Source organism: Canis lupus, chromosome 9, assembly GCF_003254725.2.
Source record: "Canis lupus dingo isolate Sandy chromosome 9, ASM325472v2, whole genome shotgun sequence".
Lineage (NCBI taxonomy): Eukaryota > Metazoa > Chordata > Mammalia > Carnivora > Canidae > Canis > Canis lupus.
Window position 1 is genome coordinate 60296751 of NC_064251.1, and position 15976 is coordinate 60312726.

Sequence of the window (15976 nt, forward strand, 5' to 3'; positions counted from 1 at the left end):
ATTAGCCACTGCTGCTTAAATTTAGAATTCTACTTCATTGAAAGGACTTTATTTTGTTTTTTATGAGCGTCTTAAAACTCTGTAAGATGGTTGGCCGTGGGGGAAAAACCAGAAAGAAGTGCTTTCCTCAGGGCCATTTCTTTTAAAGGATACTTGTAGACATGGACATTTTACAAAAGTAGGAAGTTGTCTGAAGATTTTTAGATCATAGAATAACAGAATTTGAGAGTCCAAAAAACTCTTTCAGTCAACACCATCAGTTTATATTTGAGAGAATTCACATTCAAAGATTTATTTATGATCACATAGTGGCAGAATCTAGATCTGTTGATTCCCAATCTGACGCTTTAATATTCATGCTAAATGTTTCTCATGTTATTATGGTTATTGTGATTGTCTGAAAACTCACTAAAAAATGATTGTGGTAAGGGTCAGATATTGTTCTAGGTGTAGGAGACATAAAGATGAGTAGAAGTGGTTCTACTGTCAAGAAGGCTAGGGCTAGGTAGGGAGGGAAGGTCAGCAAGTAGATGGAAGATTGTCCAGCGTAATGAGTATAGGACAGAGGTATGCACAGGACATGTATCAGTCAAGGTCTAATTGAAGATCAGAGAACCCACTCCATCAGAAAAGGAGTGACAACAAAGAATTCAGTCTTACAGAATCATTAGAAAGAGTGGAGGAATATGCTTCAGGCTAAATCTCCAGAAATGACTTTCAGAGTCATGCTGCAGAAGTAGCGCACCAAAAGAATGACTACTTCTGCCATGTCAGGAAGCTGGGGGATTCTGGAAGCTGCTATCCCACATGTCAGCCCCTGAGTATTCCCACCTTTAACGACTTGGGCTTAGAAAGTCTCCATCACATTTGTTGCCTCCAGAGCCGTCATGCCATTCCTGTTAGTTCTGCATCAGAAAAATGAATGCTTCATGTTACCTCCTGGCTCTCTTCTTGCCTGTGCTCTGATTTCAAGTCTCACCAAGTGGATCTAACTGGCTGAACCAAAATCACATCTGGTGTCCTAGTTGCAGGTGCCTTTGAGAAATAAAGTTTTAGCTTTCTAGCCTTTATAATACTAGAGGACCCACAGAAGATTATAATAGGTATCTTGATATAATAGTAGTGTTAATAATAGTAACAATGTAATATAGACATATAATATGTAGCACATATGATTTATATAATACATCGTGTATACACACAAGGTAGTAGTAACCTAATGCTCCAGGTAAAGTGAGCCAGCCTATAGAGTCTTTAGGATCAGTACATAAGAGCGGCAACAACCTGCCGGTGGTGGGGAGGAAAGGTCAGAGAATTTTCACTGAAAAGGAGTACCGGAACTGAGACTCAAACATGGAATTGCAAATGTCTCACCTTTTCTAAGGAACGTTGAACCTATTGCTGGTTTTCATCAAGTCTGTAAAATAGTTGTTCACAAAGTGCAGCCCTCGCATGAGCAACATCAGTATGACCTTGGAACTCACTAGAAATGGAAATGGAAATACTTGGAAATACTACTAAGACAGAAACTGAATGAAGCCCCTCAGGTGATTTTGATGCATGCCAAAACTTGATAAACCCTGCTGTATAAGCACAATAATTAAGACCTATAGGCAAGGGTAGATTCCTGGGGGAGGCTGATGGAGACCTAGTAAGCTATATAAGCGCAATGATTAAAACTGGTAGTTTATTGAGTTAAATCTATGAGTTTGAATCTTGGCTTTTACATTTACCTATCTGAGTGATTATGAACCAGTGATGTGATCAGCTCTCCTGATCTCCTGGGGTAACAGTACTTGTAGAATTGTCAAGCTTAAATGACATAGGGTATATGCCTGTCATAGTATGTGACACAGAATGGACGTTTTGTAAAGTCTTTTGGAGGAGACTGACTAGAAGTGCCCCTAAATCTTTCTTGGGAAATTTTATAAAGACGTTTCAGAGTAAATTCAGAAAGCATTTCTGGAAGGCAGTCTGCTCTGTGCTCAAGACTTGTGCTTGACTCTGTGCTTGAATGCTGTGGTACCTCGATTCTTAGAAAAAGTACAAATGGTAGGGAGATACAGTTCTGGCTTTCGGAGCTGCTTATTTTATTTATTAAGAAGACAAGTACTTAGACAAGGGAAGTAACAGTCTAAGATAGTAAATGATTGGGTGTAAGTCAGGTGTTAATAATTTAAGATGCTACCCAAACAGTAAATATTACAGAAGCTCAGAGGGAGTCAATGAGGGCTGAAGTAGTCAGGGGTAAGTTCCTGAAAGAGGCACATGGGGACATTATATGCTGCCATGGACCACTTAAATTAAATTTCCGAGGAGCGTATTTCCCTACTTAAGAAGTTTTTTTGTTTTGTTTTTTAAATTATGAACCTTGTATAAAGATGTGGAGAATCAGGAAATAAGGGAAAAAACCCTAAAATTTCACAACTCAAGACTCATAGCTAGAAGTTTTGGTGGGTTTCCATTTAGTGTCTTTTGAAAACTTAAAAAAAAATAATTTCTATTATAGTGTGATAAGTCTTTATATTCTCTTTTGAGTTAATTCTTCATAATGGAATGATGTTAGCATTTCTTCATGTTATCACAGACACAACCTAATTTTATTATTTATGTATTTATTTTTAAAGATTTTATTTATTTATTTATGAGAGACACACACACACACACACACACACACAGAGGCAGAGACATAGGCATAGGAGAGAAGCAGGCTCCATGCATGGAGCCGATGTGGGACTCGATCCCAGGACTCCAGGATCACACCCTGGGCTGAAAGCAGATGATTAACCACTGAGCCACCCAGGTGTCCCCACAACCTAATTGTAATGGTGGTTATAGGTATTGGGTTACTTGAGCTTATTAATGCTCTCAATTTTTGAGATGATGTTTGAAACAAACATAAAAGGAATTTACTTATGTTTCCAATTATTTACTTGGGGTCAATTCTGAGAAGTAGAATTACTAGGGTATGGATTGAAGACATTCCTAGTGCTTTGGAAACATATTGCCAAATTATTTGCTGGAAGGAGTAGTTCAATTTATTCTCCCTTTCTTCCTTCATTCTTTTTGATTTATTCAGTATATATGTGCTAGGCCCTATTCCAGGTTCTGGGGATATAGTGAACAAAATAGGCAAAAATCCCTGCCATCATAAAGCCATACATACTAGTAGGGGAAAACAGATAATAAGAAAGTATGTTGAATGATAAAATGTGATAAGGAGGAAACAGGAAAAGAAAATAAGGAATGGTGGGGATACGGAAATTGTAATTTTTTTTAATAAGGTGATTGGGGAAGGCAGCGCTAGGAAAGTAACTTATGAAGAGGACGGCACATGCCTCATTCCTTGGTGTTTATCCCACAGAGTCAACAGCAAGGGAGGGGGCTGTGAAGTGGAAGCATGGCTTGCATGTTTGAGGAACATCAAGTAGACCTATGTGGCTGGGATAGGGGAGAGAATACTAGGAAGTGAGTTGAGAGTTTCTGGTGAAGGAGGACCTGACTTAAAAAACAGGATTACTGTGTCTGCTATTTAGAGAACAGTCTGTAGGGCATGAGAGGCAGAAGCAGAGAAACCTGTTAGGCATCTGTTGTAGTAGAAATGATGGTAACTTAGACCAGAGTAGTAGTGGGGAGATGGAGAGAAATGGTCAGAACTTGAATTTATTTTGAAGATTTAGTTGACAGGATGGGCTGACAGATTGGATCTGAAATGTGAGAGAAGGATCAGGAGTTCAGTTTTGGACATGTTAAATTTGAGATGTCTGCTAGGCATCCAAGTGGAGATGTTGAGTAGACAGACAAATGAGTCTGGAGTTGGAAGAAATAAATGTAAAGTTGACAGTGCATATTTGTCTTTGAAGTGATGAGACTAAAAGAGACCAGCAAAAGAGGACATGAAGAGAAAAGTGAAGTCCGAGGACTGAGGTCTGGGGCCCTTCAATTGGAAGAGATCTGCAAGGAGCTTAAGGAGAAGCAGTGAGGCAGGGGAGTGGGACACTATGGAAGCCACTTAAACCAAGAAAGTGGAACCCATCGAGGGTATCAAATGGTGCTTATAGGGTAAGTAAGATGAGGACTGAGGATTGATAATTGATGTTAAGAGTAAGAAGTGAGTTAATGTGGTCATTGAATTGATAAGCAGTTTCACAACGGTGGTGGGGTAGAAGCTTCATTGGCATAGGTTCAGGAGAGTGAGAAGAGAGGAATTGGGGAGGTAGGTACAGGCATTCTTTTGAAGTACATAGCTTTAAAGACAAAGAAATGGGGTGGTAGTTGTGGGGGTCTTGACCTTTTAAAAAAGATTTGCAGAAATAACAGTATATTTGCATGCTGATGGGAAAGATCCAGTAGAGAGGTAAAATTAATAACACAGAAGAATTGGTAGAGCAATGTCTGAGTTGGTGAGAGGGGATGGGATCCGAGTTGACAGAGGAAGAGGGCAATTGCAAGAGGGCACAGATGGTTCTTCATAGTAGTAGGATGAAGGCAGCATCTGTGGGTCAGTGATAACAAATGGGTAGAAATATTGGTGGAGGCTTGTGAGAGTTCTCTTCTGATTGGTTTTCTCAGTGAAGAGGCAAATGAGGTAATTAGTGGCAGTTGAGGATGGAGAAGGTTTGAAGGAAGACAGTTAAGTATGAAATAGTCTTGGAGGAGAGCAAGAGAGTGAATGAATTAAGGAAAATGTGGTATAATTGCTCAAGTTCACTTACAGCAAATAACCCAACTTTAAAGCTAGGTTAGTCACATAGTTGGGTGTTTCTCTCTAGCTGGTACAGGTAGATCATTGGATTTGACAAGGATTGTTGGACTTTGCCAAGTGAGTTTGACAAAGTAAGAGAGACACAAAGATGTGGAAGATGCATAGAAAGGAGTGGTTATAGAATAGAATTTAAGCTGGGTGAGGAGGATAGTGTGGACCTGAGGTGGATAAAGGGCAGTGAAAAGGTTGGTAGAGCATCCCTGTGGGATTGAAGAATGAAGACAATACAGTAGGGAGTGAACTAGAATGGAAGAAGGCAGGTCATGGTTGGGGGCTGAGGTGCTTGAAACTGATGATTGAGGAGGTTTCAGTTATTGCCAACTGTAGAGTTTGGGTATGACCGTGGGAAATTGGGTAGAGGACAATGTCCTTGGCAGGGAGGAAGCCAAGAAATCAAGAATTCAGGGATTTCAAAGGATTGGCTAAGTACAAACTGAAATTTCTAAGACTGTGATGGGAGTGGTGAGAGAGTTAGTGGCAGTATATATACCAGGCAGGACCCATGTGACTCAGGAATGGCTAGTAACCCTGGGATTAGTAGACGACAGCGGAACAGAGCGGGGAAGGTAGCCTGGTGAGCTTGGGTTAAAATGAGGAATTTTGGAAAATGAAGGAGAAAAAGTCTAGAAGTGGAAACAAGGGGCAGAGGCTGCCTACCCTGTCTCCAGGCCAGTGGGAAGGATGGAGAGGAGACATTCACCACTTGAGAGAGCTCCAGAGGAAGCTAGCATTAGGTCAGAGTAAGAATCTAGGAATGGGAAGGGAGCTTAGTGTGAAGAGACTGAGAATTGTGCTGATCACTGACCAGGAGTGCCAGAAGGCAAGTGAAGGAGTTTGAGCGAGTATGCCAGTTTTGTTGTTCCTTTGCCAGCTACACTTAAAATTCACTGTACTTGTGAGGGAGGACATGGTTTTTTGTCTTTTTAATTTTTTACAGTGCTAGTGTAATTGAATATTAATTCATATAAGAACATACAATTGGCCACTTTTATAAATTGTGATGCCTAAGAGCATATTTTGGAAGGGTCTGATTTGGATATGGGAAGAGGAGAAAGATAAGCAAAGCATGTCAAGTTTTCTGGGAAAATGGATTGATCGGGCTGGCTAGATTCGGGGATTCATTTTTTTTTTTTAAAGATTTTATTTATTTATTCATGAGAGACAGAGAGAGAGAGAGAGAGAGAGAGAGAGGCAGAGACACAGGTAGAGGGAGAAGCAGGCTCCATGCAGGGAGCCTGATGTGGGACTCGATCCTGGGACTCCAGGATCACACCCTGGCCTGAAGGCAGCGCTAAACCGCTGAGCCATCCAGGCTGCCCTGGGGATTCATTTTTAAGAAACAGATGAAATTGGGTGGTTTGGTCTTTTGTTTTTTTAATAGGCTTATTTGAGAGAGAGAGAGAGAGAGACACACACACAAACTTCAGCAGATTTCTGCACTGAGTGTGAAGCCCGATACAGGGTTGGATCCCTAGATCCCAAGATCAGTATCTGAGCCAAAACCAAGTGTCAGATGCTTAACCAACTGTACCCCACCCCCCAGGTCCTCCAGGTGGTTTAGTCTTAATGGCCAGGCTAAGGATTCTAGGCCTGGTCTTGAAACATGTTAAAAGTAGTATAGGTCCTCAAAAAAATTAAACATAGAATTGCCACATGATCCAGTAATTCCAATTCTGGACATATGTCCTGAATAATGAAAACAATGAAAAATATTTATTGCATAAATATTTGTACACTTATGTTCATAGCAACATTATTTATGATAGCCAGAGATGGAAGAAAGAGGGAAGTTCTGACACCTCATAATTGAAGAAGTTACACTAAGTGAAATAAGCCAGGCATACAAGGACAGATAGCATATGATTCTACTTATATGCGGTACCTGGAGTTTTAAATTCAGAGACAGAAAAGTAGCATGGTAGTTGCGAGGGGCTATGGGGAGGGTAAAATTGGGAATTATTTAACGGGTTCAGAATTTTAGTTGGAGAAAGATGAAATTTTGGAGATAGATGATAGTGCTGGTTGTACAATAACATGAATGTACTTAGTACCACCGAACTGTATACCTAAAAATGTTAAAATGGCAAATTTTATTTATATTTTACTCCCTGCTCCCTCTCCCTCCCCCACTTCCAAAGTGGTATAGGATATATAGGTACTATATAGGATATATGGCACAGATAAGGACGAAACAATGGCTTGTTTCCAGGGGAAGAGAGGCAGAATTTTGTTGACAAAATTAGTCTTCTGGTTGACAGGCATAGTACGTTTCCATTGCTGGGGTGTCAGCTTTGTGTATACTGTGTGCAGTAGTTTAGCCTTACCATTGGGGTTCTCAGTATGGTTTAGGGATACTTGGAAAACACATTTTCCAAATAGGAAAACATTTCTCTGCGTTATTATTCATTCTGTTTAGCCAGTAATTTTTTTTTCATAGATTATCCAAGGATACCCTCTAGTCTTCAAAAATATTCTAAGTTGTTAATAGGAATTCATCTTTTCATGATCATGTTTACTAGTTGAATTGAGTGCTAGTTACTTTGGAGTCTTTTGTTTGTATCCTGAACTTGGCAAAGGAGTTTAAATAGAGAAATTGGAAAACTCTCCTTCATAATCTGCTACGGCCTATTTCATGACAACATGTTTTGATTATTTGTCCAGATGTATTCTTTTTGTTGAATCACAAAATAACTAGAAGACAGATCAACAGGAGGACATACATAAATCCAAAAAAGAAAGCCACTATTGGATTTTTGGGAGTCTGATGGATGCAGGGTGAATCCCAGCTCCGTTGCTTAACTGAATTTGTTCTTAGTGAGCCTCACTCTTATTTATAAAACATCTACTTACCTGGCAGAGTTGTTGTTAGGATTAAAATATAGACCACCTATGGCAACTACTGGTGTACATAGGCATTCAGTAAATGGTAGCTGTCAGTATTCTAATTATTACTGCAAAAAATGTTTAATGGAACTCTTGTTTCTGAAACCCAGAATGCAAACTTAGAAAGTAAAGAAATTAGCAGAAAGGTCCTTCAGTTTATACAGAGATTCACCTCAGGGTTTCTGTAAATCTGAGACAGTCCCTAGTGCATTTGATGTTTACAGATCATTAGCAAACAGATGCCAGGAGGCAAATAAACTGTAGCTTAAGGATTTTCGAACCACTGATGACGAAGAGAAAATCAGTTTCTGATAAAGTTATAACATTTCTAAGTAAGTAATGGCAGGCAATGGGAAAATTTTAATTGGGTTTATAAAAGTTTATTTCAGGAACACATGTAGTTCCAATTTGAGGCATACCTATACATCTGTAGCCATCTAATTTATAGTGCTTGCTTATTTCTCCACTGGGGTTAATAATAAAACAACAACTAATATTTATTGTGTGCTTATATGCCAGTGTGTCTTTAGGAAGGAAGCCTGTAGCATTCTGAGGCTTGTTTTCAATCGGATGTTTTGAAATAGGCTTTTAAATCCATCATTTAGAGATACAGGGTATTTAATTAGTTTATTCTGTTCTCTTACGCCAAAATATATGTTGAGCATTTATAACAGGGAAGACCTTTTGTAGGAGACAAAGCCAAGTAGAACATGAGCTGTGGCCTCAATAAATACTGACTCACTGTCCCTTAGACTGTTCAGAAGGGGGCTTGTGGTTGCATAAGATGAAACACTGTCTAGTCCTATATTCCACATCTGGCTCTGCCGCTTCTTCCCTGAAGCTTTTGCTGTCCTGGTCGGAATTCAGTTTGATGCCCTTCTGTTAATCCCAGCATGGCACAAGCTCTGTGGTAATTGTTTAATTCTGTGGGTTCTCCATTAGGGTTATACTGTAAACTCCTTGAGAGCAAGGATTGGCTTTTTCATCACCTGGGCCAATCACATCAGCATATTTGTGCCATGAATAAATACTGATTTTCTAACTTTGGATATATGGTAACCTATTGCTTTCTTTAACGATGATGTACTTAGAATAGTCCCAATATTACAGCTTTGTCATGAAGTTTTATTATTATTATTATTTTTTGTCATGAAGATTAAATTAGAAATTGTACACAAGATGCATATCCCAGTGCCTGACACATAGTGGGTACGCAACCAGTTGTTGTATTTGAGTAAATAATGAAGTTATCTCTTTCCACCAGATTTGACGGATGTGATAGATCTATTTATAAAGACCGTATGCAGTGATGTTACGTTTGTAGTACATAAAGGGCACAGCTGTCATTTAGGTTAAGTCTGAAGTAATTATTCACATTGGAATAAAAATTGGACACTTAAGGTGCTCATTCAAAAGGAAGGGGTGGGCAGCCCGGGTGGCTCAGTGGTTTAGCGCTGCCTTCACCCCAGGGTGTGATCCTGGAGACGTGGATCGAGTCCCACATCGGGCTCCCTGCATGGAGCCTGCTTCTCCCTCTGCCTGTCTCTGCCTCTCTCTCTCATGAATAAATAAATAAAATCTTTAAAAACAACAACAACAACAATAAAAAAAGGGCTCACACGAATCTTAACTCACAGGGAAATTAATGGAAACCTGAGATTATAACCATTTAACGATAAAGGGCCTTCATCAAGATTTGTCAATTTTATAGGTTTTAGGAATTAGTTCTAAACCTCGAACTAATTTTTCGAAACCAAATATTTAAATAATAATGTTGAAAATTAGGATATTCAGCAGGCAAAAAGGAAAGTGTAAGTGAAAATATTCCCTGTACTTTTTTCTTCTCTCCAGCACTCTCCATTTTATTAAAGCTCCCTTTGGAATTTGACTTATGTTTGATTTTTGAGTTTCCGTGGCATAAGTTTGGTTGAGAATCAGATTTATATACCTTTCGTAGATGGGATTAGTCATAAAAGCGATTTCAAATGATTGGTTAAGTAGTGGCATTTGCTGGTCAAAATCTATCACCGTTCTCTAGAAAGGGAGATGAAATTCCCAAGATTGTACTGCATAATGTCAGTGGACTCATTATTTGTAGAACAGCTGATGCACTTAGGACTTGTTGATTCACTTAATTGGTAACCGTACTACATTCATAACTCCAATAACTGAAAACAATAGGTCAGTGTCTGCTGTTTATGCATAAATAGTCACATCAGAGCAGGATACGTCTGAAAGGCAGAATCTGTTAGTTTGAGGAGGAATCTGGCACGTGAATGGTTCCGTTACTTGCCATACTGAGGTGGGTGTGCTCTTCTTCCCTGAATAATGCTCTTTGGGTTTTTATTATAGGTGTAGATGGTGAACTGTTCCTATGTTATTAGACTGGCTGCTGTGAAGCAGTATTTGAATGTGTTTTAAATGCCAATGTTGAAGGAAAAGGCTAGAATAGAAACAGAGTTTTAAAATTAGTGATGATTCAAAGTTTTTATGTCTTGTGGTCTTCATGTTTTAGAGCAAAAAGTTAATACCTGGAATAATTTTTAAGAAATTCCAGTTGTACATGGAAACCAAATGTTCATTTAAAAGTACTTTGAAATGACTTTTTAAAAATTCATGAATTGGGGATTCCTGGGTGGCTCAGCGGTTTAGCGCTTATCTTCGACTCGGGGCGTGATCCTGGAGTCCCGGGATTGAGTCCCGCATGGGGCTCTCTGCATGGAGCCTGCTTCTCCCTCTGCCTGTGTCTCTGCCCCCCTCCCTGCGTCTCTCATGAATAAACAAAATCTTAAAAAATAAAATTCATGAATTATATGCTTTTGTAACTTCAAGATAGAATCTACATTGTGAAATCAATAATTCTTGTTTAAGACAAGTAATTTTTAATTTAAAAACATTTGTAAGGGAAAAACAACACAAACTATTTTGTTTCATTGTGAAGGAAAAGGAAATTGTATTGACGGGTTTCTTATTTTACTATGTAAAACATTTGAAGCATTCCTTTCCAAAGTATATTTTCAATAATTAAATTTTAACTCTCATAAATGGAATAGTTTACTAGAATAATTGTATTTAGTTAAAATGCTAATGGTTCAGGTATTTTATAAAGTAAGTGAAGCTCTTTATAGCAGTAATGAGTTTAATAGGGAGTGTCCTTAAAGCCCCCCCCCTTTTTTTTTGTGGAGTCCAGTTTGCAATCATAGTGTCAAGAAACTTTCTAATTCTGCATTATGCAAAAAAATAAACTTTTCTTTTTGAAGATGGAAAAAAAAGCTTATTTCTTAGTGTGTTTTGGGAAAGATTGAGCTTGTCCTCAAATCCCGGGTTCTCCAGGATCGCGCCCTGGGCCAAAGGCAGGCGCCAAACTGCTGCGCCACCCAGGGATCCCTCAGACTACTTTCTGAGTGTGATCATTTTTAGTGTATAAAATTTGAACATGTCATTAGGGAAAGAGCAGTGTGATGGACTGTTACCCGTTTGCAGCATATTCCCATCTTCTCATCTGGAAAATTAAATCTGATTATAGCTTGGATTAACATTTACGGCTGTGGGGGAGTGGAAGATAGTATCTTAAACTATATGAAATTGAACAATGAGATTATATCGTTTATAGCTAATTTTCAAGTCTTGATTTTAAAGGGAAGGTTTTTATAATTGTAAGTTTTAAATACGTTCAAAGTTTTGTTTCTTCATGACTGAAATATCCTAGGGATAATGACTGGATAAATGTTAGTGGGTATTAAATGTCATTTTTTCTGCCTTGATACCTGCCATGTTAAAAGTGAAAGCAGCATAGATTCTCATGTTAATGGCTACTTTTGCAGTCTCTCTTAAATTTTCTAAAAGAGCTCCAGTTATGGAAGATTATAAGGTTTGGTTAGTGTACAGTTGTCACACATTTCATAGAGAATGTAGTCACTGTATTTTTCAATAATCAGTGTCATGCCTTGACCCTTCAAATGAAGTCACTGGTGTGACAGAGAAAAACAGGAAAATAGTTTGGTGAGGGGTGTGTGTGTGTGTGTGTGTGTGTGTACACATACTAGTTACTGATCTACAAATGAGCCCTAATACATAACCACAGTACTTTTATGAATTATTTTGCATTTCTGTTGTAAAAGATCTGTCTACCACGTTTTCTAGGAACTTTAAGCCTAAGGCAGAACTCAAGGTTTTGGAGCCTGTGTAAAATAATTTATAGCACCGTTCCAGCAAGTCTTGCCCAAACTCTAATTCTATTAATTAAACATCCTGTGGCAATCTGGTATATCTTAAAGATTTAAAGTATGTTACAGTAGAAGACTAGAAAACATGAACAATTGTGGTAGAAGAAAATTAACGTTTCTTAAAAAAATTAAGACATACTTATTCTGAGACCTTTTTTTTTCCCCTCCCTGTAAAGACTTAGCCACTTAAAAAAAAAAAAAAAAAAAAAGACTTAGCCACTTAAGTATGGTCATATTCTGTGCCTGAATCAGTTTTGCTATTGGGAATCCTATGCTGTGAAATGTCTGTTTGAAGTATAGAAATGTTTCTTATGGCCTGCAGTGGAAGTGGTGGTGCAAATGTGTCTTTGTGGAGACCTCTTCTTGCATGGCCACGGTGCTGGAGAAGGTAGAGGCCCATCACGTTGATATGATGCCAAGACTTGTTTCAGAGCCAAATGCCTCTTTTAGGCTTATGTGGCTAAGACATATATGGACTCTACCATACATCTTGTGGCAAGATATTTTAAATATGATATTTTAGGTTGAAAAGCGTTTTCTTGGGAAATGATGAAATTCATTTTTAATTTTAAAAATTAAAATTTACCATTACTTAAATCTGGAGAAAGTTGCTGAGAGAAGGAAAAGGAATGTTCTTAATTTTCTGTAAGAGGGACAGTTCTTCGATAAAAAGCTTGACATATGCCCATGACTCTGTTCTTACTGCCAATTGCCTAAGCAAAATGTTGCTGTTTTTTCCTTGGTAGTTCTCTGATCTGTGGATTTTTGTGTTGAAAGTTAGCTGTTTGGTGACAGTGCATTTGGTGGTGAGGATATGAATGTGAGAAGGTGTTTTGGAACATTAGCAATTATAGTATTGGATGGTGGATAAAGAAATAGATATATAAATATTAGACCAATGCACAGTTTTCCAGTGTATGTTATTTTCCATATAAAGATATAGAACATTTCATAAAATGTTCCCAGACCATTTAAAACTCAAAGAAATGCAGCTGATGCAATGAAATACATAGAGTACTTGTAAAAACATACAGACACGCAAGTGGATTGCTGCCAGACAGAAAATTTAAAGGCGGTTTGCTTAACTGCAGGGTGCTAGGTTTTGTACATGTGCCATGCTGAAACTGTTAGTAAGGCGGGTGTTGTGTTGCTTGAGAAAAGCAGATTGTATTTGGACCTTTTAAACTCAGATGTTTCCATTGTCGATATTTTGGTGACATTATGGCATTTGTGATCGACTCAATGTGAGAAAAGATGATTTCAACCCACTGCAAAATAGACATTTTAAGAAAAACTCAGATAAATTATTTTCAATATTTTGTTAATTTTTACAAAGTGGTTTTCATAGTTTTATAAACTATCAGATTGGGTCTTTGAGCTAATGGAGCGGAACTTTGTAGGTTGGGCTTTGGTTTCTAAAAAGCATTGCCCCTCCCCACCCCTCCACCCCTGCCCTCTTTTTAAAATATTGCTTTAAAGAGTGTTAAGAACCCATGAAGTTTGCTTTTGTAAACCTCAGGGCCTTCAGGGAAATCACAAGCTTTATGCTTGAGTCATAGTAAATAATAATACATATATTCTCTTGACATGATTCTCTAAAAATCTGGGAATCTCACTCTGGGGTTAGTTTTAGGACAGTTGAAGGAATTTGGTTGATGTTTATTGTGCCTACTACTGAGACAATGTTTAGGGTAAGTATGATTTGCATGACTCCCATCTTGGCATGCCATGGTCATATTTACCTTCAGTATATTAAAATAAGTTTATTTTTTTTCTTTTCATCCATGTTCCCTTCTCTTTTTAAAATTCTGCTATATTGTATAGATGAATAAAATACATTTTTAAAATAAGTTAATTTTTACTATAGTTTCTTATTAACATAGTTGGCTAAAGATGTAAAAACCTTTCTCCCATCTATCTATAGACAGAAACTTTTTTAAAGTTGAAGGACATATCATAAACTTTGTTTTCTGACATTTATCCCCTCACAAAATGATGATAAAGAAATAGTCTTTGGTTTTATTCCATTGTGATCTCCATCAGTATTTTTGTAGTTCCTGAGAAGCACAAACTACTGTAAGAAAAAGGACATATATTAAAGATTTATATGTGAGTCATTTCTATATGAAGTTTTCTGGTTGAAAAGTGTTAACTGTGTGACAGTTGGAAGAAAAAGAATAAGCCCTTAGATTATTTAGTGGCTTTCCCAACTCCTGTTTTACTGTGTCCCTCTGTGGCTTACAAGTGCATTTTTTTTTTCCAGTCTTGGGACCAAATTTTAAATCCTAAAATACCAGTTTTTTTCTGCACTACAGTGATTTACGTATGTTTTAGAAATTATAACCACTGCCCTCTTATTTCGGCTCCCCCCATCCCTGACCTAGCCAGCACGCTTTTAGAGGTATGTTAGGCATCTGGTTGTCCCCTTTGCATCTCTCAATTCTTCCCTGTAGACCTTAGTGCTTTTCATGCCACACCATTAGCGCCCTCTGGCCTCCTGTCTCAAGAGGGCCAAGTCCTTGTGTGATTTCAGCCCTTCTGGCCAGAGAGAAGCAACAGCTTCTTCCTCTGGGCACATTAGGGCAGCCCTGCACAGAGGGCATCACTCCAGAATTCTGCTAGTCACAATCTAGGCATGTCCTTTGTCCCATCTAGTATTTGCAGATGAGGGGTTAGGAAAGAAATTGATCCTCAGTTTTTAAGTCAACCAGAAGATACCTCAAGAGCTGAAATGGTCTACAGATAGTTTCACCTTTTTTGTGCTACCCATTTTTAGAAGCTCTCCTTTTTTGGTATGACCTTCTGAATACTCCTTCCTTTGTTATTAGCCTTGGGTTTTGAAAAGTAACATCCATTGACTTTAATGACTTGAAAATTGGCATTTTTAGGATTTAAATATAGTATGTGAATAGGCCCTTAGTTTTTTCCCTTTTTGATTCTTCACTGCAGAAAGATGAACTACATTTTTGTGTTATGATTTGGAAGGTTTTAGCTTTTATGTGGATTCACTCTCACAGAGAAGTAAATTGATGTTTTAAAAGATAGCTGTGAAAACTGAGTAGTATATTTTGTGATTAGTGTGTGAGGGGACCCTCAAATACTCTACTTTTTCATAAGCCTTGTCCATTGGTACGTGATTTCTCAAATACATACTGTTCTTATCAGTCTCCATAATGTGTCTCTGAGGAACCAAATATTTCTCTTATTAGAAAAGATTGAATGTTTTCCTAATCAATAGCAAATGGAGTGCTAATAGCATTTAATTAGTACACTCATGTATTGACTTACAGACGATGGCATTGGATTATCTTGCAATTATGATTGAAGAATCAAGTGACCCTTTAGTAACTCCATTTTAAACAGATGGTCATAAAAGGTGTTTTCACCTATGTATTTTTATAGTTGCTGAGCAAGTTTAATTATGTTAGGTAGAACATAATATCTCATTTCATGATACTTTGTTTGCACTGACAAGCCAAAAGTGTATCATTTGGTTCCGTTTTGAAGAAAACTTCATCTGGTTTTAACTGTATTTTCAGGAGTTCACTAAGTATTTTGGTAAGGACATATTTTATTTTTAAAGCAAAGAGTTTGCGTTTGTTCCTTGAAAGAATTCTTACTCCTCGTCACCCCCATACATACATACACAGACACACACACACACAATCTGAAACTGGTGTTTAAGGTGGTTTATCAAGCTCACATAGGTAACTATGAAAAGGAGGCTTCTGATTAGAGAAAAAAAGTCAAGCCAGGTTTAAGACTCATTTTCTCTGAAAAAATATATTGAGGGCAATTTGCAGTTGGCAAGATTTTTGCATTAGGTAATAGTCTAAAGTTAACAGTAGCATCAGGTCTTCAAAATTTTTCTTTTTTATATTTCTGGAGGAGGGTAATGGGAGTGCCTTGCCGAGTCCTTCCTTGTGCTCATCAACATAGCAGCCTCAGCTGCCCCCCTTGGATCCCCTGCCAGGGCTGCTATCATCTTCTGATCAAATATTAATGTGTGATCCTCTGCTTGCTCACTAATCCAAAGCCAATTAATATTATCTGTCAATTATTTACAGATCCTGAGGTGCAGAGGCAATTCCCGGAGGACTAC

The 15976-nt window shown here is 38.0% G+C and overlaps 1 protein-coding gene across 18 annotated transcripts in view; it reads left to right on the forward strand.

Moving 5' to 3' along the window:
• Window positions 1-15976, forward strand: part of DENND1A (DENN domain containing 1A) — a 539854-nt gene that overhangs the window by 142248 nt on the left and 381630 nt on the right. For 17 of the 18 annotated variants that reach the window (XM_049114466.1, XM_025475080.3, XM_025475091.3 and 14 more), the window contains one exon: window positions 15942-15976. This exon is cut by the window's right edge and continues 9 nt beyond it. The exons of the other annotated variant lie outside the window; for it this stretch is intronic. In XM_049114466.1, the coding sequence (XP_048970423.1) occupies window positions 15942-15976 (35 nt within the window). The remainder of the gene's footprint in view (window positions 1-15941) is intronic. 18 annotated transcript variants of the gene reach the window in all.